The sequence below is a fragment of the Electrona antarctica genome, assembly GCF_951216825.1.
Source record: "Electrona antarctica genome assembly, chromosome: 20".
Classification (NCBI taxonomy): domain Eukaryota; kingdom Metazoa; phylum Chordata; class Actinopteri; order Myctophiformes; family Myctophidae; genus Electrona; species Electrona antarctica.
The window spans coordinates 23,573,593-23,601,465 of NC_136801.1; the positions used below are offsets into that span (position 1 = coordinate 23,573,593).

The window sequence follows — 27,873 nt, forward strand, 5'->3', positions numbered from 1 at the left end:
TTGCAGCGCGTCAACAACACAAGATTCTTTTAATCTAATCCTGGCATCAATTCTCTTGTAATTTTGCTTTGTGAGGAATAACGCAATGCTGCATATCTTTGCCATGTTAGTGTTTACGCAAGCTTAAAAAGCCTTTATAGGGATGGCTAGGTTTATATGAAAGGAGGATCAGTCTTTGGAGTGGACGACATCTGCAGCGTGCTCCTCAACCGTGACGTCGTGACTCATTTGTGAAGAGCGTGGTGGAAGCTGTAGCAGATGTGCTGGCTCAGTGATGTCACCACAACATGTCATGTCTGTCTTGAACACATCCCACACGAGCTGTTTGTTGCGTGTGCGTGTGAGAGTGTAGGCTCGGGTTGGGTTGGGGCCGTACGGTGTAAATGGGTTACTTATATCCTTGAAATGTGCCGGTCGGTCTTGGAACCTTTTGGAGCATATTTTGGCTTTCGTGCGAGCGAGGTCTTAATGCACACCTGATCACCTCAGAGATGGGTGCGTAGGGCAGGGATCAGACGTCTAGAATGGTGGTTTTCAACCCTTTTCATAACAAGGTCCATTATTTATTCAGCCTTTGAGACACAGACCACCGTTTGATGGGATTTAGCCTCTCAGACGCAAGACTTTGTTGCTGTTGGCAAACGTTGATCAAAACAGGCAAACGTTGATCAAAATAACAATTATTCTACATTCTCTAATTGTGTAGACTTCTCATACTGTACATAAGTAACGCAGAGGTTTAACAATAATTTAATTCTTGAGAGCGTAAAATGAAACTTTAATTTTACACTCAAGACTTAAAGATCTAATTAAGGGTTCATTTGGTTACCAACTCTCCATCATTTAGCTGGGGACCACCTGGAACCTCCTCAAGGATGACTGGTGGTCCCTGGATGACAGGTTGAGAACCACTGATTTAGGTCATTTTAGCTTTCAGGCGAGCAAAGTTTCTGGGAAAAGCAAGGTTTTAAGCACACTTGATCAGAGATGGTTGTGTAGGGCTGTAGGCACTAGGCAGGGATTAGATGTCTAGAATACAATAAAATTACCCGCGCACACAGTCTACACTTGGTGAGGACAACTTTATTTAGTCATCGTTTCGTCCAATAGACCTTAATTCTTCAGGCATCTGCTGACAGGTAACAACAACACAGGGTTCTACGACAGGTCTCACTCTTTCGCAGAGCTTTGGCCGAGGTGGGCGTGGTTTGGAGGTTGTTATTATGTGAGGTTAGGGTTGGGCATAGTGGTAGAGCTCTCTGCGAAAAAGGCAGTCCCATTCTTTCTTTTCAAAATCTTATTATTTTGGTTTTATAACAGTATGGATGTCAAGTCACATGTTCATAGAAATGTTTTAAATGAAAACATCAGATTTGAGTGTCAGTGACTCAGAGGTAACAAACATATAAATCACAGAGATCATGGGCAGACATAATGAAATAAATGACTATGTTGTTGTGCAAAACATGCCCCTTCAAGACAAAAGAAAAACATTTTCTCCCCTTCAAGTCCCAATTTAGTAAAGCCAATTCCCAATTCCCCAGCCTCTCTACAAGTACTCCATCTCTGCTAACCCCCACAATCAGTCATTGGGAGGGTGAAGAAAGCCTCGGATCTCCTCCGATACCCGGGCCGTCAAGCCAACATCTTCTTTCCACCCGACAGTGACATGTAAATGGTAAATGGTAAATGGTGCATTTATATAGCGCCTTTATCCAAGGCGCTTTACATAGATTGTGCATTACATTCACCCATTCACACACACATTCATACACCGATTGCGGCGGAAGCCATGCAAGGTACCAACCAGCACATCGGGAGCAATTTGGGGTTCAGTGTCTTGCCCAAGGACACTTCGACATGTAGACAGGAGGAGCCGGGAATCGAACCGCCGACCCATGGATCATTGGACGACCTGCTCTACCTCCTGAGCCACAGCCGCCCATGTCTCACTAGGGGGGCGTAACGCATGTGGAGGTACACGCTATCCCCCCCACCTCCTCCCACCCCTGAACAGGCGCCCTGACCGCTTGTGGGGATCATCAATGCAGCGACAAAGATGAGCCCTCCCCATTCGAGGCAGTCCCATTCTAGGACAACAACTAACAGTCACCACCCGTTGACAGTGATAAGGTGCAACAGGTGGTGATTCCATTTGAATAAATGATCTTTCTCATCACTGACAGTCTGTAATACAATTAGAAATACATGTCAAGTAACTCAGTACAACATTCAATGACAGTGGATGCGAGCAATATGTTTAGCATCTCCATTGGCTTTGAGATCTATCGTGTAGCACCAATAAGCGGAGGTACTTTTCCTTTCAGCTGTATATTTGCAGATTCGACCATTTTTGTTTTCCTGCAAGCTGTCCGGTTCATTTTAGATGGTTGCCCTTGACGTTTGTGTGTGTGCGCGCGGGGGCGTGACTGTGTGGGAATACCTCTCAGTCTGGCTGGCTTCGGTAAGAGGCACATACTTTGTCTCAGGGAAGCCACAAAGCCGCCTTTATGATGTGACAGAGGAATGAAGCACAATAAACAACTCCTCGACAGGCAGCCTGCAGTCGTCACACAGGAGTCGAGCCTATAGCGGTCCTGCATGGCTTTTTAGTAAGCATCACAGCGTTTAGCGAGGCAGCTTCCCGGGGCGATGTCGTGGTCAGAGAGCACGTATCCCATAAAATCGAGAGGTCTGCGATTCAGTCTCCATATAACAGCCAATGTTATCCGTCAGCAGCCATGTCTCTTCCCTGTTGAAATATTCCACAAGCGAAACACTCCTGCTGTGATTCACTCACTGGAAGTCACTTTAGAGACGCCTGGAATGTCAAATTAAAACTCAGCTTGGAATCCGATCGTGTCCAGCTGAGATCTCTCTCCTGTTCCTCTTCAGTTACACTGGGACTAAAAATGCACACATTTATCGTATATCTCATGAAGGAAAAGATTGTGCATCAATTTATAGGCAATAAGGCTCTCTAGCAGGCCTGGATGACCTGAGAAGTATGCTCTGGTCAACAAATGTGGCCTGCAAACTGCAAAGGCTGCAATCATCGATGAAATACAGTGATTACTTAACTCTTATGAGACGTACAGTATATCCTCTGCTGGTTCCCTATGAAAGTTCAAGGCCAGAGAGGATTCCGGGGAATGTTATTTTCTTGCAGATATCAAGAAGGGACACTTACTCATGCAAACGAGCAGAGAGTGAGACTCAGGCAAACTCTTCATCCAGAATCGAGGAACATAAAAATTCATGAAAGGAGAAAGGAATGAGGCTTGTATTTTATAATCTTTTCACACAGCCATACCGTGCTAAAAATAATATTTTCACAAGCTGGTAGATCGCTGCTTGGTTTCAGGTACTTTAGAGCAGTGGTTCTCAACCTGTGGGTCGGGACCCCCTGGGGGTTTCCCCACATTATTTCTAAATGTATGCACTTAATAACCTCTAATAAAAATAAGAACATTTCTTTGTCAAAATAAATCAACAAGCTATACTATAAACAAAAACGCAGCACGGAAAACGGAAACTGTAGAAGCTGGGTTGAAAACGCAGAGGTGAAGGGAGTGACGTCAGAGCACCTGCAGCAAAGCACAGGAGTAAATGGCACTTCCGCATACTGTGCGTATACGTCACGGTCTATGACTTAATTGGTCACATGGTTGTGAATGCAAAACGTGAGCAGAAAGAATACAAGCGGCCAAAATGAGTGGCTGGCATCTCCCTTAGAGATAGGGTGAGAAGTTCAGTCACACGAGAGAGACTCGGAGTAGAACCGCTGCTCCTGGAAAGGAGCCAGCAGTTTGAGAAGTTCCATTGCTGAACTGTGTTCCTACTCCATCCAGTGCCTGGTCTCTCTCTACTCTGTCTTTCTGTCTATTTGTGTTGCAGGCCACGTACACTATGTCGCTTCCCTTGGCCTAGCACTGGCTGCATGCACAACAAGTCAAATTGTCCAGCAGTTTAGCCTTGAACACACACACACACGCACACACACGCACGCCCGCATACACACACATGCACACGCACGCACACACATAGAGATAAGCTTTCAGCTGGTGGAGATAATAACAAAAACCTTTTAGTATAACGAAGGGGGAAAAATACATATTTCAGGGCAACAGAAATGGGTGCAGTTATTGAAAGGTCAGTTTTCAGACTGTGTTGCAACTTGCAGGGTAATTGAACCCAACTCATGCGGTGGAAATTTTGCTCTTATGTCATAAATCAACCTCAGTCTTCATCTCAAACTTGCTGTAGCGTACTGCATTCCCTAAATTAGGGGTCTTCTTCAAAAAAGTTTTTTATAGATCCAATCGAAAGCTTCACAGACTTTGACAGCACTGTTGTTGTCAGTGTTGTGTAGCGTTGTGTTGGATTCATTCGTGTATTTTCAGACATTTAACCACTTAAAACGGCCAATACTTAAACTTGACCTTCCACTCTGTGGTCTGCTCTACACACCAAAACTCTTTGCCGAAAATAACCGATCTACAAGCTGTGCGAGGCGTTGTGAGCTTGTAGATCTGCTATGTTGGTTAAAGTTCTCCTATAAGGATGCTATCCTATGACACAAAGATTTGGTCAAGATTTTGGTCGGTGGGTGGGTGGGGAGGATTGGGAAAGGAGTTGTGGGAGAAAATATAAAAACAAAGAGTTGTATTTTCTTTCTGTGAAACTTGCATAATATGATGTCATACTCTTTGAATAAAATTTGTTTAAATGTTAAAAAAAAAGAAAAGATTTTGGTCAAGGCCCAAAAGAGAAATTAGACCCACACAATGAAAATAGCAGATCTACAAGCTCACAACATGTCGCTTTGCGCCACGTTGCGAGCTTGTAGATCAGCTATTCCCCTGTTGAAGACCCCCTGGCCCTAAACATCGGTCTGTCTTCATCTTGTCTCCCCCCTCCTCCTCCAGGTAAAGGGAGTTCCAGCATCTCTTCTGACATCAGCTCGAGTACGGATCACACGCCGACCAAAGCTCCAAAGAATGCAACTACCACCACCGAAGGTAAGGCATCTGGTGCTCATTAGGCTAGCCCTCAGACCACCCCCTCAACAACCCCTCCTCCCTCCCATCATGCACTTCTCTCTGTTGCTGCTGCTGCTGCTGCCTATTTTTGGACAAACCTGTGTGTTCCTGAGGGACGAGACCGTAAACTGAAAACAAACTCGCTCCGCAGCTCCGACCATCAGAACCGATGGAAAGCCAAAAGCGTTTCATTGTGCTGCTTTGTCTAACAAAACACTTTTGGGCTTCTTCACTGCGGAAGAATGCTTGTCCAAACAATGATGATATTGGGTCCTGTGTGTGTGTGTGTGTGTGTGTGTGTGTGTGTGTGTGTGTGTGTGTGTGTGTGTGTGTGTGTGTGTGTGTGTGTGTGTGTGTGTGTGTGCGTGTGCGCGTGTGCGTGTGCGTGTGTGTGTGTGTGTGTTAAAGAGACAGACAGACGGAGATGGTGATGTGGGAAGCAGTGGAAATGAAAGAGAATGGTTCAACCGCGAGCGCTAATTCATACGTTGTCGTACGACCGTGTTGGCCGGTGAAAAACAACGCAATTCCGACTGAAACAAACAGTCGAATATCTGTTGCTTTCTGTTGCCGAGTAACAGAGCCACACTGCTTCCAAGTCTCAATTTGGTTTCAAACCATCTAGTCAGATGTTGTAAGTAGTAAAATTTGGAGGTATTTGTACTTTACTTGAGTATTTCCTATTTCCAATACTTTTACTACTCTACTCCCACTACATCTCAGAGACAAATATTGTACTTTTACTCCACTATATTTATTTGAAAACTTTAGTTACTAGTTACTTTGTAGATTTGTATTATTATTGCAAAACATACATAAATAACTTCAACCATATATACATTTGAATTCCGGACTTTTACTTGTAACAGAGTTACATCTACATTGCAGTATTGATATACGTGAGTACTTTTTGTCCACCACTGCCGTTACTTACTTGCAGCGTTGCCTGCTCAGGCAGTTTCTCCAAAACTCTGGCAAACTGCGTTGCATGGGAAGCTGCTCCTCATTGCGAGCATCCATGTTATGGATGTAAATTGCATGACTGACATATAATAGTTTTGAAAAGACTTTACAGCTGACAGATGTCCTCTGAGGCCTCGTGTCGACAGCTGTCTCCAATCAAGGTCTGACATTTTGCGATAACACTGTCAATCACCGGAGTTGATTAATGTCGACGCGCAACTTGTCAAAGCGTCCCCAAGTGCTTCATCACAGAGATTGACAGACGGACGGACAGCACCCGGCCCCGTCCTATAAATAAAACACCTTTCATCTGAAGAAGTATAAAAACTCTTCGGCTAGCGAGGGATAACTGGGTGAATATTTACCGCTCCATTTCACAATACGTTTTGGCCTGCTAGGTGTGGACGTCAAAGAACACGTCGGTTATCCATGAAGTCGCGTTTTCTTATAGATTGTACTTTTGTATGGTTTACTGCAACCTCTTATCTCCATATTTTGTTATATTGTCTATGAGCCTGTCTGTAAAATTATCGGAATTGGAGTGGGCAAAAGTGTGTTTAGTTCTGCTGTTTGGTTGATTTTTTACTCCTGTAAGGATATTTTTGTATTGTTCCAATATGGAATATGCAGAAAAACTATTTAAAAAAGTAATATAGTAATATATAATATGTAATATAATATATTACTCTTGATACAAAGTATGTAATACCAATAAGACGCTCTGAGGGCGTGCACGTGAGGTCGCGTGGAGCGCCTTACACGCATCCACCCGGGTGACGGTAGACTGCTGGGCCAGTGCTGGCGCTTTGGCATGGGGGGGTCAGATCAACATATGGAATGAATTGTGTACTGGCCATATATGGAGCGTGTCTTGAGTGTACAGGGTTTGAAGAGGTCAGATCAACATTGGAATATCAGAACAGGTCAGCTCCATATATGGAGATCTAAGGGTGGCAGCGGGGGCAGTGTACTAGTGCAGTGGTTCCCAAAGTGGGGTCCGGGGACCCCCAGGGGTACCTGAGGGGAGTTCCAGGGGGACCCCCAGGGATACCTGAGGGGAGTTCCAGGGGGACCCCCAGGGGTACCTGAGGGGAGTTCCAGGGGGACCCCCAGGGATACCTGAGGGGAGTTCCAGGGGGACCCCCAGGGGTACCTGAGGGGAGTTCCAGGGGGACCCCCAGGGGTACCTGAATAGTTTGGAACTAAATGGACCATTATGGGTTTGTAACTCTGAGAGTGTACAAATGGAACCAAATGGACCCTAACGGGTGCATTTGGTTCCATTTGTACACTCTCAGAGTTAAATTAACATTGATTTTACAATATATAAATTGGGGTCCGTAGACTATATGCATGTCAAATTGGGGGTCCTTGAAATTAAACTGTTTGAGAATCACTGCTATAGAGCCGTAAAAAAAAATTCTTAGGGGGTCCCTGGCATGTCTTTTCAAATGGGGGCCCGCAGGATAATTACTGTCAATTTGGGGGTACTTGACATGAAAAAGTTTGGGAACGACTGTACTAGTGAGTGTACAGGGTTTGATGAGGTCTGGCCATATATGGAGCGTGTCTTGAGTGTACAGGGTTTGATGAGGTCAGATCAACATATGGAATGTCAGGACAGGTCAGCTCCATATATGGAGATCTTAGGGTGGTAGCGGGGGCAGTGTCTTGAGTGTACAGGGTTTGATGAGGGCCCAGGTAGGGTCGGGCCTTAATTTTCGGGCCTGTTGAGAACTCTAGTTTTCGAAGAAAACAACTGTTTGAAAAGCGTGTTGTGTGGGTGGAGATGCTCTCTAGCCTGTGGTGTCTCAGGTTGTGTCCTGAGGTCACTCCACACGAACAGAGGGTGAGCAGGATGGTGTGGATCCTTAAGGATGCTCTGTGCTCTCCTCCTACAGCGCTGTGTGTGTAGATTGAGGTTTACACTCATTTTGCTGGGGTCCCCCTTGAAACCACCTAAGGACTGACTATTACCCAAACAGTGGGTCACGGACCAATTCTTATGGGTCGAGTAAAAAAATACATTTTCCTGGGCCGTGGCTCAGTGGTCCAGGCACCTTGGCCGGTAGTCCGAGTCTGGCAGTGTGCCGCGGGTTCGACTCCCGATCCCGACGGCCTTTACTGCATGTTACTCCCCCATCTCTCTCCCCCATTTACTGTCAGCCTACTGTCTGTCTCTCTATAAAAAATATAAAATAAAATAAAGGCGAAAGCCGCAAAAAAAAACATTAAAAAAAATAAAACATTTTATTTTCCTACATTTAAAATACAATTAATCAAAAAGTAGGAATTGAAAAAATCCCAAAAATGTAGCACACCAAAAATGTTAAATAAATGGAGGACAAAGTACTCACATTTCCACTTTTGTATTGGCATTGGCTTACGCGTTTCGCCTGTGAGCCGAAAATGTTCAATTCCTACTTTTTGATGTATACTGGAGTTTGGGTCTATAGCACTCCACTGAAAACCATTGGTGATGCGCAACCTCTTTTTCTCATTTATATATACCAAAAGGTAAAAAAATAAAATAAAGTAATTGTATACATTTTAAAACAAATGTATTAAAATAAATTATAGTAATTAAGGAGTAGTGAAAATAGCAGATTTACAAGCTCGCAAGGCATCGCGAAGCGACTCATTGCGCGCTTGTAGATCTGGTATTTTCACTAGTTTGGGTCCTGGCTGGGCAAACATCTCATTTATCTTTTGAGTCGACGACTGCTGTGTGTCTAGTAGACACAGCAGTCGTCGACTCAAAAGAGAAATCACTGGTCTGTTAGACACTGTCTACCAGACCAGTGATCCAAGTGACGAAAATATCATGACACTAATGGCAGCTGAAGCCTCCAGCTGCTGGCGTTCACACACACATACACACACACACACACACACACACACACACACACACGCACACAAGCACACACGCGCACGTGTGCACATGCACCGTCCTATACTAGTAGTTCTCAAACGTTTTTGGCTCACCCCGGTAAAACGCAGTTTTCATCCGAGGCACCACTGAATTACATTGTTACTTTATAGAACCTTACATTCATGTCATATCACGGTACATAAATATATACATCTTTCGCTCTAAGATACAGTATGTGTCACGAGGAAAACTTAGGACGGATTTAATGAAAACAACTTTCTATTTGATGTTCAACCCCAGCATCCCTATTCTAAGCCTATAACCTTAACCCTAACCCTAACCTGTAAAACAAGTGTCCCCTCATAGCGACCATCAACTCCCAGGCTCCGCCAAAGAGAGTCTCCCATTTCAGGTCTGTGTCCATGAGAAAACAAATGGCAGCTCCAGGCTGTACCTCTAACTGTCAATCAGCTCTAGATGTCAAGGTGTTGCTGAGAGTAATAGAAAGCAGCAGAGAGGAGCGCTGGAGGCAGGCTCCTCCAATGACAGATACACAAAACTGCTTTCTCTTTCTGTGTGAATAAGTGTGCTATTCAGTATGAAGAAACTGTGTACTCTCAGCGGACTTGCATTTGGCTATAGTTACACTTCTTCGCCTTTAGGTTGGTGACGATCCACCAGTGATGAACAGAATCAAATGATCTGTTTTGTTTGTTGTTGTCTGTTATGTAGTATTGGCTTTGATATTTATTTAAATGTCAAAAGGGCAGGCACAATAAAAGGTGTAGGCTTTCACTGATTCGTGCCAAATGAAGGCATTGTATTGAAATGCTTTGACAAAAATAAACTATTACTACTAACTGTCGGTAAGTTTCACCATCCACAGTCAACTGAATGAGCTTGAGAGAGATATCATGTCGTGTGTGATTATCCCATTTAGGCCTGACGTCGAAATTTAAAAAACGTCTTCTAAATCCTGACAGTTTTCAGAAAAACCTTATGTTTCTGTATCAGTGGTGCTCACTATTTCATGTCAACGACCCCAGAAATTATATGTAATATGCCTCCGCCCCCCCATCTCCCCCCCCCCCCCCCTCCCCAGAAGCAAAGATTTGAAAATAATATATATTCAAAGATTTGAGGCACATTTTCACGATTTTTCAAAAATAGCAGACCTACAAGTTCATAGCGCGACACTCGGTGCCGCGATATGAACTTGTAGATCTGCTATTCAATAGCTAAAGTATGACATAATGCTTTAAAACACCAAAAGGGGTTCCCGCCCCAAAATGGGTTATAGACGCGGCAGAACATTGTTCCGCTTCCAGACGCAACAGGAGGAAATGCTGACTCACTGGGCCTCGGTTGAAACCCCCAACGACCTGGTCTCCTGTACATATTGGGCTCCATCTTGGTTGAAACCCCCAACGACCTGGTCTCCTGTACATATTGGTCTCCATCTTGGTTGAAACCCCCAACGACCTGGTCTCCTGTACATATTGGGCTCCATCTTGGTTGAAACCCCCAACGACCTGGTCTCCTGTACATATTGGGCTCCATCTTGGTTGAAACCCCCAACGACCTGGTCACCTGTACATATTGGGCTCCATCTCGGTTGAAACCCCCAACGACCTGGTCTCCTGTACATATTGGGCTCCATCTTGGTTGAAACCCCCAACGACCTGGTCTCCTGTACATATTGGGCTCCATCTTGGTTGAAACCCCCAACGACCTGGTCTCCTGTACATATTGGGCTCCATCTTGGTTGAAACCCCCAACGACCTGGTCTCCTGTACATATTGGGCTCCATCTTGGTTGAAACCCCCAACGACCTGGTCTCCTGTACATATTGGGCTCCATCTCGGTTGAAACCCCCAACAACATGGTCTCTGGAACATATTGGGCTCCATCTTGGTTGAAACCCCCAACGACCTGGTCTCCTGTACATATTGGGCTCCATCTTGGTTGAAACCCCCAACGACCTGGTCTCCTGTACATATTGGGCTCCATCTCGGTTGAAACCCCCAACAACATGGTCTCTGGAACATATTGGGCTCCATCTTGGTTGAAACCCCCAACGACCTGGTCTCCTGTACATATTGGGCTCCATCTTGGTTGAAACCCCCAACGACCTGGTCTCCTGTACATATTGGGCTCCATCTTGGTTGAAACCCCCAACGACCTGGTCTCCTGTACATATTGGACTCCATCTTGGTTGAAACCCCCAAAAACATGGTCTCCTGTACATATTGGGCTCCATCTTGCGCCATTTTTTACTATTTTGAAAAACATTTTAAAATAGTTCAACTAGCCGATCTACATCGAGACATTGTGAGCTTGTAGATCGTCTATTTGAACTATTGTAAAAGGTTTTTTAAAATAGTAAAAAATTACAATTAGTTTAGGGATAAGGGTTAAGGGGTGGCGCAAGATATAGCCCATTATGTCTACATAAAGTGAGTGGCATGCATAAAGTGAGTGTCAAATCGAGTGGCAGAGTGAGTTTTAACGTTGTTTAATGCAATCTGATATGGACTTTTCTGTTTAGAATATAAATGGGCTGTCAAGGCCCGAAAGTAGTTTTTTTGCCCCTCAGTAGGCGCTCCCGCATAACGTCCGGGTATGATGGTGATGATGCTCACATACCCTCTCTACAGACAGACAGACAGACAGACAGACAGACAGACAGACAGACAGACAGAACACGCTGTGGACGGTGGCTCCCCAGCCATCATTTCCATCCTGTGTTATAACCAAAGTTGTTATTTTTATTTTTTTTCTCCCAGCTAAGTGGGAGTAATTGCATGGTCTGGAACCACTACGGCCACAGTAAAATCCCCCCCCCCCTCCCCGGCTTACACACACACACACACACACACACACAAGCACACACAGACGCTCATGCACACACAGTGTCGTGTGGTCCGCTAAACTAATCAGGAAGCTGTCTGGCCGGCTGGTAGCATGGATACATTAGAGGCATTAGTATGGATATACGTTAGAAGCCATCAGGCTTCATAGCAGGATTTTCTGAACTTCCGCCCCTTTATGCTGACATTTAGTAGAATGTTAATGTTGTACTTTTGTTTTACATTCACGTATCATTTATTGTTTGTTTTTGTTGTTGTGGTCCATGCAGTCCTAATATGGCCATTTTGGTTAAAAGTTTAAATAGAATGTGGAAAATAACCCAGCTATACAGTATTGTTTAAAATCAGTTTTTGATTGATTGATTGCAGCGGCGGTCTGGTCTTTTGACACATCATGTTTTTTTGGGGGGGGGGGTTTTGCCTTATTTTAGGATCACCACAGAACTTTTCAGTAAAAGTGGTGGTATTTAATAGGGCTTGTTTATTTGTATGTGCCTCAACAAGAAGTGGGGAGGCAGAGTATCTGCTATCTGTGTACCAGCTGTGGGTGGGCCGACATTTTGACCCAGTCCAGCCCCTGATTGATTTAATACTTTATTAGCATTTTTGCAAAAGAGGTACAGTTACACAATGCTGCTAAAGGGACAACACAAAAAAGTCCATTGTGGTCCTGGCTGGGTCAGTCTGACCTAAATAACTGTCTGTTACAGACAATGTGGACAGAAAGTATTGTATTTGTCACTCACCAGTGGTCTGACATAATATGTCATGAGACATGTCTCCCATCTCTCAGCCCTGAAATTAAAGCTATAGAGGAAGCTGTTGCTCGTTTGTCTTCTTTGCAAAGGAATTGGAAACAAAAGAGTTTGCAGCTGGCTCCTCCGCTGTCTTGTGATGAAGTCATCTGGTGTGTGGGTTTTACGCAATGTGGCTCGTTTTTTTTATTTGTTATTCAGAAGAGACTGTGGGCTATAGCCTGAGTCGGGCCGCGTATTAGCCTGAGACTTCACAGAGACTGTGGGCTATAGCCTGTATTAGAGACTGTGGGCTATAGCCTGTATTAGACTGTGGGCTATAGCCTGTATTAGAGACTGTGGGCTATAGCCTGTATTAGCCTGAGACTTGAAACGCTCTTCCTTGTTCAACCAATCCTCCCTAATGGGATGAAGTGTCTCGCAGGCGTATCATGGTCTCTGCCCAGTGGAAACCTCATATGTCCAAAAGTGTTACATTTCAGGGTTCAAATTAAAAAAATAGCCAAAGTAGCAGATCGACAAGCTCGAAACGTGTCACGACTGAGCTTGTGGATCTGTTACTTTTGATGCTTTTGTGTGACGTTGTAGTCGCTATACGCTGTGGTATGATCAACTACTGTAGGGTCGTTGTAGACGCTACGCTGTGGTATGATCAACTACTGTTGTAGTCGCTATACGCTGTGGTATGATCAACTACTGTTGTAGTCGCTATACGCTGTGGTATGATCAACTACTGTAGGGTCGTTGTAGACGCTACGCTGTGGTATGATCAACTACTGTTGTAGTCGCTATACGCTGTGGTATGATCAACTACTGTTGTAGTCGCTATACGCTGTGGTATGATCAACTACTGTAGGGTCGTTGTAGACGCTACGCTGTGGTATGATCAACTACTGTAGGGTCGTTGTAGACGCTACGCTGTGGTATGATCAACTACTGTTGTAGTCGCTATACGCTGTGGTATGATCAACTACTGTTGTAGTCGCTATACGCTGTGGTATGATCAACTACTGTTGTAGTCGCTATACGCTGTGGTATGATCAACTACTGTAGGGTCGTTGTAGACGCTACGCTGTGGTATGATCAACTACTGTAGGGTCGTTGTAGACGCTACGCTGTGGTATGATCAACTACTGTAGGGTCGTTGTAGACGCTACGCTGTGGTATGATCAACTACTGTAGGGTCGTTGTAGACGCTACGCTGTGGTATGATCAACTACTGTAGGGTCGTTGTAGTCGCTACGCTGTGGTATGATCAACTACTGTAGGGTCGTTGTAGACGCTACGCTGTGGTATGATCAACTACTGTAGGGTCGTTGTAGTCGCCATACGCTGTGGTATGATCAACTACTGTAGGGTCGTTGTAGACGCTACGCTGTGGTATGATCAACTACTGTAGGGTCGCTATACGCTGTGGTATGATCAACTACTGTAGGGTCGCTATACGCTGTGGTATGATCAACTACTGTAGGGTCGTTGTAGACGCTACGCTGTGGTATGATCAACTACTGTAGGGTCGCTATACGCTGTGGTATGATCAACTACTGTAGGGTCGTTGTAGACGCTACGCTGTGGTATGATCAACTACTGTAGGGTCGCTATACACTGTGGTATGATCAACTACTGTAGGGTCGCTATACACTGTGGTATGATCAACTACTGTAGGGTCGCTATACGCTGTGGTATGATCAACTACTGTAGGGTCGCTATACACTGTGGTATGATCAACTACTGTAGGGTTGCTATACGCTGTGGTATGATCAACTACTGTAGGGTCGTTGTAGTCGCTACGCTGTGGTATGATCAACTACTGTAGGGTCGTTCATTTATGGAAAAAAAAAGTTTAAATATGGAGATCATACAAGGTTTCTGCCCGACAGCAACGATGTGCTCCCGTTGTGTTCTATACTCTGGGCATTGTTTGGGCACACCTACCTATACCAGATACCACAGGGGTGCCTCAGGAATGCGTCTCAAATATGGCAGAAATGAGTGTGTGAACAACCCGACAACACCCTTTTAGAGGCTCGCTCGTCCATTGTTTTGATGCCTCCGTATTATCAAGTTTCAGATTCACAGCAGGGACATTGGTAGCTGGTTTCCAGTGGTAGAAACTAAAACTAAAGTACTGTACTTAACCCATTCTCGGGGCGGGAACCATTTTGGTGTTTTAAAGCATTATGTTATACTTTAGCTATTGAAAAATAGCAGATCTACAAGCTCGTAGCGCTGCACCAAGTGCCGTGCTACGAGCTTGTAGGTCTGCTATTTTTGAAAAAATGTGAAAATGTGCCTCAAATCTTTGAATATTCTATAACGTTTTTAACTCAAATCTAATCAACATATTTTCAGATGCGGGTCGGCGGCCAATTACATATAATTGTTGGGGTCCTTGACTTGAAATATTGAGAACCACTGATACAGAAACATGAGGTTTTAGGATCAGGATTTAGAAAACATTTTAAAAATGGCGACGTCAGGCCTAAATGGGTTAAATAAATCGCTGAGCTACTTCTACTTTACTGGACTATTTCCATTTTTCTGTACTTTTACTTCTACTTCCACTGCATCTCAGAGGCAAATATTGTGCTTTTAACTCCACTTTTTACAATTATTTGAACACTTTAGTTATAGTTACTAGTTACTTTAGATTTAGATCATTATTACAAAACACACATTAACCACTTAAAACTTTGCAAACATTTGATAACTTGTGAAATGGTACGTTCTGCATAATGAGTCAGTACATTTTGATCTCCGGACTTTCACTTGTAACAAAGTGTTTCTACATTGCAGCATTAATACTAAAAGTAAAAAACGTTCTTTTTCCACCACTACTGGACTCTAAGCACACAGTAAGTGAAGTCCAAGTGTTCTTTTAAGCGAGTTAAAACCAGTAAGACGCCTGAGGGCGAGAACCTTGCGTGTATCTCTTGAGTGTACAGGGTTTGATGAGGTCAGATCAACATACAGTATGGAATGTCAGAACAGGTTAGCTCCATATATGGAGATCTGGGTGGCAGCGGGGGAAGTGTCTTGAGTGTACAGGGTTTGATGAGGGCCCAGTTAGGGCCGGGCCCTAATTTTTGGGCCTATTGAGAACTCTAGTTTTCACCGGCTGCCGGGCGCGGCTGCACTAATAACTTTGGGGCAGGCCCGTCTAGAGTTTAAATGGACAGGTATCAGTCAAAAGGGAGACATCGAAGAGGAAGGATGGATGGGGAAGAATCAACATATGGAATGTCAGAACAGGTCGGTTCCATATACTGTATGGAGATCTAAGGGTTTGAGGTCAGAGAGTTGCTGGCCCAATATTGATGACATCAATCAATTATATGGTGACCATCCAACCGACTGACTGACTGACTGACTGACTGACTAGTTACTGACTGACTGACTGACTAGTTACTGACTGACTGACTGACTAGTTACTGACTGACTGACTGACTGACTGACTAGTTACTGACTGACTGACTGACTGACTAGTTACTGACTGACTGACTGACTGACTAGTTACTGACTGACTGACTGACTGACTGACTGACTGACTAGTTACTGACTGACTGACTGACTGACTAGTTACTGACTGACTGACTGACTGACTGACTGACTGACGGGAAATGCAGGATTTGATAGTAAATGCGACGTGCGGTCACAATAACCCTCTGGATTTGACGGTGCAGCCACGGCTAAGGGTTATAGAGCTCCTCTAACCATTTGTCATGGCACCAGGAAATTAGCCTCATGGCGGGGGAACAATGCACATGCCTGGCCGGCTTCCTCTCTGACTGCCAAGGACCAAAGGAACGTTGATAAAACTGCATGAAGGGAAATGTGTTTTCTGCTTGTACAGTATAAAATAGAGTTGTCCCGATGCCAGACCGAGTACGAGTACAAGTATTTAAATTGTAGTACTCGCCGATACCGAGTACCGATACGAGTACTTTTTATTTCCGTTGAGTAACCACTTATTTTACCCCCTTTTTCTTCAATTCAATTTCATTGATTGATCATGCCTACACATGTCAGTTGTCATTTATGCTTGTAGATCGGCTGTTTTTGAAATGAAATTATTACTATATTTACCCAGGGTATCTGGGCTAAGCTCAAGAACTTGTTTCCAGCCAGGCCCTGCTCATAGAACATTTCATGGTAGTGGTTCAATGCCTTGTTCAAGGGCACTTCAGCGGTGGTAATTTGAACGTGTCGGACCGCTGATTCGAACTGGCGACCTTCCGGTATCAAGACCGCTCCGCAATCCGTTCGGCCACCGCTGCCACACGATGGTGATTTGCTGCAGTTGTTGGGGCAGAATTATACTGCCGTGTTGGATGTTTTGGGACTCGGGTCAGAGTATCGGGGCCAGAGTACCAAGTACGAGCACTTGAGGGTGGTATCGGCCCGAGTAACCGATACCAATATCAAAGTGTTAATGTTTACATGCATGAGTTGGACCTCAGGCAGTTGAAACATTGTTACTATATTTTGGATCTTGGAGACAGACAGACAGCCCTCGATGCTCGTGGCTAACTTGCAAACCACACACAGAAACACATTCCTTACACTGATTCATTTGATCAACTTGTGCCACAGAGCGTTCCCACCACATCATCACACACACTCAGGGCAGCGAGAGGGACGGACGGACGGCCAGGCAGTCTAAACATTGTTTGGTAAATAACACTCCTGTCTCCAAGATGTTAATATTTTCACCCTAACCCAAGAGACAACAAAGTTCCCTTGGAGTCCGTCCACTAAACTAACCACGTGCAAGTTGTGTCTCTGTCGGGGTGGAAACCTCATATGTCCGTTACTTTTCAGCATTCAAATTCAAAAATCGCAAAAAGTAGCAGATCGACAAATTCAAAGCACGTCGACGCGTTTTAACCCATTTTGGGCGGGAACCCCTTTTGGTGTTTTAAGCATTATGTTATACTTCTATTGAAAAATAGCAGATCTACAAGCGCATAGCGCGGCACCGAGTGGCGCGCTACGATCTTGTAGGTCTGCTATTTTTTTTAAATCGAAGAACGACTGACATAGAAACATAGCTTTTTCAGAAAACTGTCAGGATTTAGAAGACATTTTTAGAATCTGATCTCAGGTCGCTTGCAGATCTGCTACTTTTGATACTTCTGTGGGATGCTGTATTGTAGTGTGATCAAGTGCGGTCGTTCATTTACGGGAAAAAAAACACAAAAAGTTAGAATATGGAGAGATAGGAGGTTTCTGGCCGACAGCAACGATATACACCTAGTATTCTAGTTATTTGGCTGTTGATGTTACCTGTGCCAAATATGAGTCCACACACGCACACACACGGTTGACAAAATGTATGTTTCCCATGCAGGGGCTTAAGGTGGAGAGAGGCTGGACTTGGACGTGTTGGGATGGCAGTCATGTTGATAGGTGCTCAAGTGGGTGTAGAAGTTTGTTTGGAAAGAGGGAATGCGTGCTGGAGATAAATGCTTGGCAGGCGATAAGCTCCCCAGTGTAATGGACTCTCCTGCTGCTGACCCCTATATGTCTGACTGGGTTATGGAGGATTTGGAGGAGCAGTGTCTTTTGTGAGTGTATAGTCAAAAGCAGTATATGTAAAGAATGTACAGTAAGCTTGTATGCTTTTTCATGCATGGACAAAAACACACGTAAGAGAGGCATGACAATATTCATTGTTCATTGTTAAAGGGATAGTTCATCTTCCAAAATGACCTTTTCTATCAATTACTCACCCCATAGAGACTTGATTTTTTTGTTGTTTTTTTCTCGCATTCCTAAGCCAATACTTTGACGAGATTCTTTGTCTCTCCATAGGGAGCAAAGGAGACTTGTGTCTCCATAGGGAACCACTTCTGGTCTACAAGTTTTTGGCTTAGGAATTTGACATAAACGAAAAAATATATCCATGAATTCAAGTCTCCATGGGGAGAGTAATCGATAGAAGAAAAGTATTTTTTTTTTTGTGAACTATGCCTTAAAACTGGGAAAGAAAATCGTATTCTTTTCATGGAATATCTTAACCCATTTTGGGCGGGAACCGCTTTTGGTGTTTTAAAGCATTATGTTATACTGTAGCTATTGAAAAATAGCAGATCTACAAGCTCATAGCGCGGCACCGAGTGTGGCTCCTTCACATCAGCTGTGAAGAGAAGTTCGTGTTGGCAGTTGACTTCTCAATGGAACCCGACACTCGTAGACGTTTGGTGATGATTTTTGAAGACAAAATGGAGAGAAATAGAAAGAAGGTCACCACGGCTGCTTTTTTCTCCCCATATTTTCCCTATATTTCTTCCTCTTCACTCTCCCTCCGCTCGATCCTGCAGCCAGGAGGACATTTGAGTGAATATGCACAGAAAAAAAGGGGCTGTGAAAAGAAAACGAAAACAAGCGAGTGACCGTTCACAGAAGGAGGAGTGTGTGTGTGTGTGTGTGTGTGTGTGTGTGTGTGTGTGTGTGTGTGTGTGGAGGGGGGGGGGGGGGGTCTTTCTTTCAGCGTTCCATCTCATAACTCTTCTCTGATTATTGCCTATAGTCTTCCTCCCCTCTGTTTCGGGACAGGAAACACACAGTTCCACTTGTTTTGAAATGCGCTGGCCATTTTTTTGTGTGTGTGTGTTTCTCCTCCAGAGTCCCATTTCTTTTCCTGCGTTAAAACCGGAGCACGTTGGACTAGGGTTTCGGGACGGATGCCACTTGGCCTGAAACAAAAACAAAAAAAAACGCGCACACACACACACATACACTCTCTCTCTCTCTCTCTCTCTCTCTCTCTCTCTCGTTGTGCTGCTTGTAAGAAGTTTGGCCTACAAGCAATGTTTTGACTCTCATACACCTGGGGTTGTTTCGGACTTGATGTGGACAATATGCCAGCATTATGGTTATGCTCTGCACTGGGTTAAATGGCACACTGACTGGACATTATGCAGTATGCATACATATTTTTTACATTATTCAGAAGCATTTCAAACAACAAGCACGGAAATAAACCAATTTCACTGACCATTGGCGTCTTTGGATTGAACCCAAGTAGTTCTCGGAGCTTCTTCTCTCTAGCGTTTGTTTGACTTTAGGGCGGGAACCCCTTTTGGCGTTTAAAGCATTATGTAAGCATTATGTTAGATAGATAGATCTACAAGTTCATAGCGCGGCACCAAGTGCCGCGCTATGAACTTGTAGGTCTGCTATTTTTGAAAAATCGTGAAAATGTGCATCAAATCTTTGAATATATTTCAGATTTTTAACTCAAATCTTTGCTTCTGGGGAGGTCCCTGGAACAACATATTTTCAGATGATGGGCGGAGGCATATTACATATAATTTTTGGGGTCCTTGACATGAAATATTGAGCACCATTGATATAGAAACATATAGGTATTTCAGAAAACTGTCAGGATTTAGAAGACTTTTTTTTTTATTTCGACCAAAATGGGATAACCGAATGCCCATTTAAACCCTTTCAGGTGCTCCTAACGAGCAGCAGCCATGTTTCTGCTGGAAGTGTATCGTTTATTTGAGGTGTAACCATATACGGTATGGCAGATGCTTGGCAATAAGGCTCCATTCCTGAGTTTTGACTCAACAACCATTTAACACATAGCTACTGTATGACTGAGTGTTCCCTCTAAAAACTGATAGAAGCTACAGTATCAGTTTGCTGAATAAATACAGATCCATCACTATTGAAAAAAATGAATAAAATGATTTGTGTTTAGAATCAACATGTAGTACCTGTTTGGGTCAAGTGGTCTATCTAAGCATAGATTTGTTTCCAGTTTGCCATGGATGGCCTATTTACTCTATAGATTCATACTGAAGCACTACACATTCTCCATCATGACAGTATCTATTCAATATAAAGAATCACACCCGTGTGAAGTGAGGGGCGCTAATATATTAAAATTTAAAATCTAACTCATGTTGATTAGGTGACTACCATATAGCAAAAAATGGCAAAAATAGCCGATCTTCAAGTTCAAAACGCGTCGCACTGCGACGCGTTTTGAGCTTGTAGATCGGCTATTTTTGCTACGACAGTATAGTATGCAATGTGGTCCTCTGGAGTGAGTGTGGAAATATTGTGGCCCTCTCCATTGTCAAAGTTGCCAACCCCTGCCCTACAGTACTCTGCAGTAGTGGGCAGGTATTTTACCCATATCCACATGAGTGCAAGCCTTTTTACAAGTTAATCTGTAATTTCATCGGACAGAAACCTCTTATTATCTCCATATTCTAACTTTTTTTTTCTTCATAAATTAACGGCCTATACTTTGACCAGGATACAGGAATGTAATACTATTATAGAAGCCTTTCTGTTCAGCTCATATCCTCCATCATAGAAACGTTGTTCAGCTCATATCCTCCATCATAGAAACGTTGTTCAGCTCATATCCTCCATCATAGAAACGTTGTTCAGCTCATATCCTCCATCATAGAAACGTTGTTCAGCTCATATCCTCCATCATAGAAACGTTGTTCAGCTCATATCCTCCATCATAGAAACGTTGTTCAGCTCATATCCTCCATCATATAAACGTTGTTCAGCTCATATCCTCCATCATAGAAACGTTGTTCAGCTCATATCCTCCATCATAGAAACGTTGTTCAGCTCATATCCTCCATCATAGAAACGTTGTTCAGCTCATATCCTCCATCATAGAAACGTTGTTCAGCTCATATCCTCCATCATAGAAACGTTGTTCAGCTCATATCCTCCATCATAGAAACGGGGGTCAGGCAGCAGTTAGAGTCCCCCATGCACCCCACCACTTCCTCTGTTGTTTTGACCACATGAGACGGGCTACATTTGCTCCTCATCAGAACCGAATCAGCCCTTTGGGATGGATGGTGTATACCAGGCTTTTCCCTGGGTCTGTATGTGTTCTTCTGCAGTGCACGTTTGCTGTGCACAGCCTAACGTTATCCCCTTCAGTCGTTCTAACATGCATGGTCAGCCTAACGTTATCCCCTTCAGTCATTCTAACATGCATGGTCAGCCTAACGTTATCCCCTTCAGTCATTCTAACATGCATGGTCAGCCTAACGTTATCCCCTTCAGTGGTTCTAACATGCATGGTCAGCCTAACGTTATCCCCTTCAGTGGTTCTAACATGCATGGTCAACGTTATCCCCTTCAGTGGTTCTAACATGCATGGTCAGCCTAACGTTATCCCCTCCAGTGGTTCTAACATGCATGGTCAACGTTATCCCCTTCAGTCGTTCTAACATGCATGGTCAACGTTATCCCCTTCAGTGGTTCTAACATGCATGGTCAACGTTATCCCCTTCAGTGGTTCTAACATGCATGGTCAACCTAACGTTATCCCCTTCAGTCGTTCTAACATGCATGGTCAGCCTAACGTTATCCCCTTCAGTGGTTCTAACATGCATGGTCAACCTAACGTTATCCCCTTCAGTCGTTCTAACATGCATGGTCAGCCTAACGTTATCCCCTTCAGTGGTTCTAACATGCATGGTCAGCCTAACGTTATCCCCTTCAGTGGTTCTAACATGCATGGTCAGCCTAACGTTATCCCCTTCAGTGGTTCTAACATGCATGGTCAGCCTAACGTTATCCCCTTCAGTTGTTCTAACATGCATGGTCAACGTTATCCCCTTCAGTGGTTCTAACATGCATGGTCAGCCTAACGTTATCCCCTCCAGTCGTTCTAACATGCATGGTCAGCACGCGTGACTGAGAGGTGAAACCAAAAGCTAACTCTGGAGGAACTCTCTCCCCTAAAAACACACTCAACCCCATTTATTTTCCGCACACCGCTCACCCGAAGTGGTTCTTTTAATTCTTGTATTCGTACATAAGGAATATTAGGAATAAGGTTAGGTTTAGGCATAGTTTTAATGAGGTTAAGTTTAGGAATAAGGTTAGGTTTAGGCATACTTTTAATGAGGTTAAGTTTAGGAATAAGGTTAGGTTTAGGCATAGTTTTACTGAGGTTATGTATAGGAATAAGCTTAGGTTTAGGCATAGTTTTACTGAGGTTATGTATAGGAATAAGCTTAGGTTTAGGCATAGTTTTACTGAGGTTAGGGATAGGAATACATGGTGACGACCGTTACGAGGTCGCCGGAGTTGACCCCAGGGCGAGTTGACCCCAGGGCGAGTTGACCCCAGGGCGAGTGTGTTTTGGGGCGAGCATTCTGGTATTCCTCTGGAGAACGCCACCTCAAGCAAACTCCACAACACCCCTCCCCCACGTACCCCACACGCACCCCCCTCCCCCCCATCCCTCCCCCACCCCACACGCAAGCTTGACATCCTGATTTAACAACCTATGGCATGGCCTAAATGTTGAGTCACCTTCTTAACATTTCAGCGTCAGTGATTTACAAAAGATCGGATGGGCTTCGCCCCCCACATTTCTGTTGTCATCCCTATTGTGGAGAATTGCCGCTGTGATAAATAGACGTGCGTAAAGGAGGACTCTGTCCGGGGGAGTGAGCTCTGAACAGATCGAGGCCTCATGTTTGGCTGTCGGATCATGTCTGAGTGCCTGCAGTCGTCCTCGGCTATAAAGATGTAGAAAGTGGAGGAGAGCAAGACCGCAGAGGGGTTGGTTGTCCTTGGAACAAACTGACAGAGTTACAAAGGGTATCGGTGGTGTATTTGAAGACGTGTGTGTATCAAAGGACCTGGCAACGTATAGTATAATCGTTGCTGTCGGGCAGAAACCTCTTATCTCCATATTTTGACTTTTTGCTGGGGTTTTTTTTGTGTAAATTATCATCTTTGATCATACCACAGCGTCACTCAAAAGCAGCAGATTCACACCACGTTTCGAGTTTGTGGATATGCTGTTGCTATTTTTTTTATCTGAATCCTGAAAAGTAATAGTTTTAGACCTATGTATGTGGTTTCCACCCGACATGCAGCAACAATGTTGAAACCAAGTGCGGGGGGGAAAAAGCTGACCAGTGAGTACTTCCAGAAGAAGTGGGGGTAGCTAGCATGGAGCTTGGGAGAACTAGCCTCTGTTTCCGGTCCCAGTGAGCACATTGTGAACAACCCACCAAGGCCCCCTATTGTCTGGAAGCTTGTCTAGTGACACAAGAGCTTCCTGTAGTAGTGAAGGCCTGGCTGATAGCCGTGTGCCACTGTGCCTGTACGGTAACATCAACTTCCACGTATTCAACAAAGAAAACACAAAATAATACTCCGTTTATCAACAAATCAAGGACATTAAAATGATAGTGTTGCGACTAGTGTTGCGGTTCCAGCCTATTCACCACCATTCATTCGTTCACCTCTTTATTATTCATCTTTTGAGGACCCCCCCTCGAAAACGAGATGCTGCATCTTCAAGGGGCTTGAAAGAAATCGGACATGCCCTTTTACCGTCTCGGATTCGGGATTTCTCACAATCATGCAATGCATCGCAACGTGTTGTGAGCTTCTAAATCGGCTATAGCAAACGTTTCAAGCGTGTATGTTTTGTAAAAAATAATTAAAATCTACAAAGTAACAAAAGTTTTCAAATAATTATAGTGGAGTACAATACTCGCCTCTGAGATGTACTGTATGTAGTGGAGTAGAAGTAAAAGTATTGAAAATCAGAAATACTCCAGTAAAGTAAAAGCACCTCAAACAACAGCACTTGACTAAATGTACTCGGTTTCTTTACACCACTGTCCTGGACTTCGATCATGGCAGAAAGACAGAGAGTGGAACAGGAACAGGAGAACGTGTGTCACGGGGGTTAATGGCATTGAGATAATGGATTGGTCTGTTTTCCGCCCAGATGCGCTGCCAATAATCCCACCACTAAAACACTAGACAACGTCTTAGTGGATCCTGAAGAGGACGAACCCCACCGGCTGTACTTTATGGCCAGGCAGCGTCAGGGTCTGCACTGACCTCGCCTGTGCACTTGTCTCAGTCTCTGGTAAAGTCTGCAGTCTCCTTTGCCAATTTATCTTCCCTCTTTTTTTTATCCTTCTTCTTCTTCTTCTTGCCCTCCACCTTTTTTTCCCTTTCTTGAGGCCCTGAAATGATTCCGTGAACTCTCTCACTCTTCCTCTGTTTTCCATCCGCTCGCTTAATCTTCCCGTTTTTTTTCCACCTCTTCGCGTGTTACTTTTATGAAATGTATCAAGTGTGTGTGTGTGTGTGTGTGTGTGTGTGTGTGTGCGTGCGTGCGTGCGTGAGTGTGCGTGCGTGTGTGCGTGCGTGTCTGCTTTACAATGCACACGCAGAGCAAACCAGCTGCATCTCTTCATCATTGCAGTCGTTGTGTCGCTGCGGTGATTATTCCGATTGATTTACATTAAAGTTCTGGGTATCAAAGGATGCTTCACATGTGTCCCAGAAGTTGGAGTCGAGGCTTATTGTTAATGGGATCCTGCTGGGGGACTGCGGGAAATCGTCATAGTTTTGGGCATTAGTGGCGAATGATTTCAGCCAAGTATGCCTTGCTGTGGCTGCAAGCGCATTTCAGAATGTATGAGTTTCTTTTTCATTCTCCCCACTGCCCGTTGTTCTCCGTCCAAGGTAAAGACCAGATGTTAGACTCCCCCTCCTCCTCCGATCACCCCCCCCCCCAAACCAAAATGAATCTTCCACCATCTGCACTCAGCGTACCATAATACTACCTCTGAGATGAGTTTAATCAGCTGCATGATATATTTGTTGTGGCAAGGATACACATGCAAATGACACAGAGGTAAAAAGTTGAGCTGTGCAGGGATCTGTGTCTCCATAGGAAACACCATCAAATACTTTCAACAAAAAAGTTATTCAAAAAGGTTTTTTTTAGATAGGGCCTATTGTAAGGCCCCATGATAGAATTTCTGTAATAAAGCAACTGAGCGTATGTGCATGCATAAAACGAGTGCATGGCAAATCGAGTGGCAAAGTGAGTCTAATGTTGTTTAATGCAATCAGATGTTTGGGCTTTCAAGCCCAGAAAGTGTTTTCTTTTGCCACTTATATAACTTCTGGGTATAATGATGATGTCACGCGCATACCCTCTATTAACTCTTTCTTTGCCACGCTAGGTGGCAGCAAAGTGTAGTTAACCTTTGCCAGCCGATCCAGTGATTTTTCCTCATGTTCATATCCTGTTGACCAGCCTCCAGACCACCATTGTTACCATCGGCTAATAGCATTAGCTCACGCTGTTTACCTTTCGCCAGAAACGTTTACATGTCGGGACAATGCGAGACAAAATCACAAATGACATCCGAACATTAGATGGATGGCGAATTACCATGGACAGCGCTCGTATTTCCACAGTTGTAAAGCGTTGAAAATCCTACTTTGAACAGAAGTCTATGGGGCAGTGTGCAAAGATCCTGGTGCTGGAGGTTACACGGAGGCGTTGCTTAGCAACCGGACCAATGTTAAAAGCTGATCACGGTCGGCACTTCATCTTGAAAGCATGTTGATTATTAGTATTCTATTATTTAGCATTAGTTAGTAGAAGAGGTACTAGTAGTACTAAGCTAGTAGTATTATAGTAGCAGTACGGCCATTGACAGATCCTTGCATGAGAAACCACACTGAAGAAAGTTCTGACGTGTGCTTGGATCCGGTCCCAGTGGAGCAGTCCATTTGGACCATATAATACTGTGGTTCCAGACATGTGGATCTTAGCCACCACATCGTCGCAGACAAGACAATATACTGTTTCTACCTGAATGGCTTTGATTGTGTCTTTTCAGATCCATTTGTTTTGGCTGGATTGTCGTGTTATGTCTGGCACTTATATATGTCTGTCTGCAACATCTTTATGTCTTGAGAGTTGGCTCCTGTATTTGATTTTGACAAGGGCTAAAGGCCTGTCATAGAATAATAATTTGCACTGGCAAAAAAAAAGTATGGTGTCTGCATAGTTCCAAAAGAGACATGCACAGCACACACAAGGCATTGCTGTCTTCCCCCGATTGAATGTCTCTCTGAACACTCTAGCAGACAATACATTATATGGAACCACAAAAAGAAGTTCCAACTTTTATAAGTTATTGCGCTTAGATTGAGATGACTGAACTGAGTCTGAGGCGAGACTCTCTAGCCTACATCTTGTAAAACTCTGTTTTCAATCAGGCATTGCGAAATGATCATGGAACTGCTGAGGTCAGTGTTCTTTCGCAAAACAGTAGTGGGTGTTGTTTTGTAAAGGAGTTGGATGACAATATGCTGCTCCGCACGGGCGCTGGTCCCCATTGTGATCCTGCTAAACCGTTGCACTCCATCAGTGGTTTTGCTGGTGTGTTTTAGAAAACACAGATGGGCCAATCAAGCCAGCAGCTTGGCCAGCCTAGCTATAGCTGGGAAAGCCTCTGGGAAAGCTTAAGTTCTCTGGCTTTTCGTCCCTCCAACGTATTGTCCATCTTTTCAAAGTGGTGGTCTTCCTAAAAGACGTCCCAGGTGCTCCGTGGCTGCAAAATGCAGCGGAACAATTCAAGTGGGAAGCTGTCTTCATTTAACTTTTCCCACCAGCTGTGTGAAAGCATGGCTCAGAGCGAAGGGAAGAGTGGGGAGGGGGGGTGGGGGGGACATTACCCTGATTAGCACTGTGATTCTCCGGGCTTGGAATACTCCTATGATCAGTGACACATGTAATTACACAATTTGTGTGTTGCTCCTTCTTGGCCAGTGGCAGATGGGCTCCATCTCCCTCTCCTCCATGTTGAAATCCTTTGCATTAGCTTGGCTTCGGATTATTAAACTGCTGCTGCCTCGTTCATCCATCAAACCTAATGGCTCAAGCAGTGTGTCAGTGTGTGAGGAGAATGTGAACCTTTTTCTCGTGGATGTCGTTGGGTAAAGCAAGCCCATGGTTATGTGTCCTTTTTCTGTTTTTGGATACCATATATTTTGTTGATATTTTATAGAATTATTATATTCATCATCTATATTATTTAGTGAGGAGGGTGGAGTTGCATTATGGCCTGATAACCTCTTTGCATCAGATGTGCGTATAGTGCTCTATGATGGATGTTGGATAAAGCCAACAAATAATACTAAAGGTAGCTCAGACAAATTCCTGTATTTATCAAGTTCCTGAATAAACAGACAAGCCACAGTCATCTTGACATATTTGGACGGGTGTGTGAAATCTGGACTATTTGAGGTATTTAATACATTTTGTGTTCATTGTAAGTTGGCAAGGATTTACTATTCTCTGCCTATCTGGTCGCAACTCGAACAGTGCTGAGTCGGCTCAAGCAAACTAATCAATGTTAGAGGTATGGCTCCCCCATATCTTGCAAGTATGATTGAACCCTACAAACCCTCCCTCAGATCAGCCAATGCAGGGAAGCTGGAAGTACCCTCACTAAAAACGCCGGGACAATGCTCCACACGTCCCAAACTCTTCTCCCTTCTGGCTCCAAAACTGTGGAATGCACTCCCCGTTG

At 44.2% G+C, this 27,873-nt stretch overlaps 1 protein-coding gene across 1 annotated transcript in view; it reads left to right on the forward strand.

Annotated features, from left to right (window-relative positions):
- LOC306913018 (F-box/LRR-repeat protein 7) overlaps positions 1-27,873 on the forward strand; it is a gene marked incomplete at its 3' end in the record, with an annotated part of 47,861 nt that overhangs the window by 8,271 nt on the left and 11,717 nt on the right. Inside the window, exon 2 of the mRNA XM_079489515.1 lies at positions 4,929-5,021. Within this exon, the coding sequence (XP_079345641.1) occupies positions 4,929-5,021 (93 nt within the window). The remainder of the gene's footprint in view (positions 1-4,928; positions 5,022-27,873) is intronic.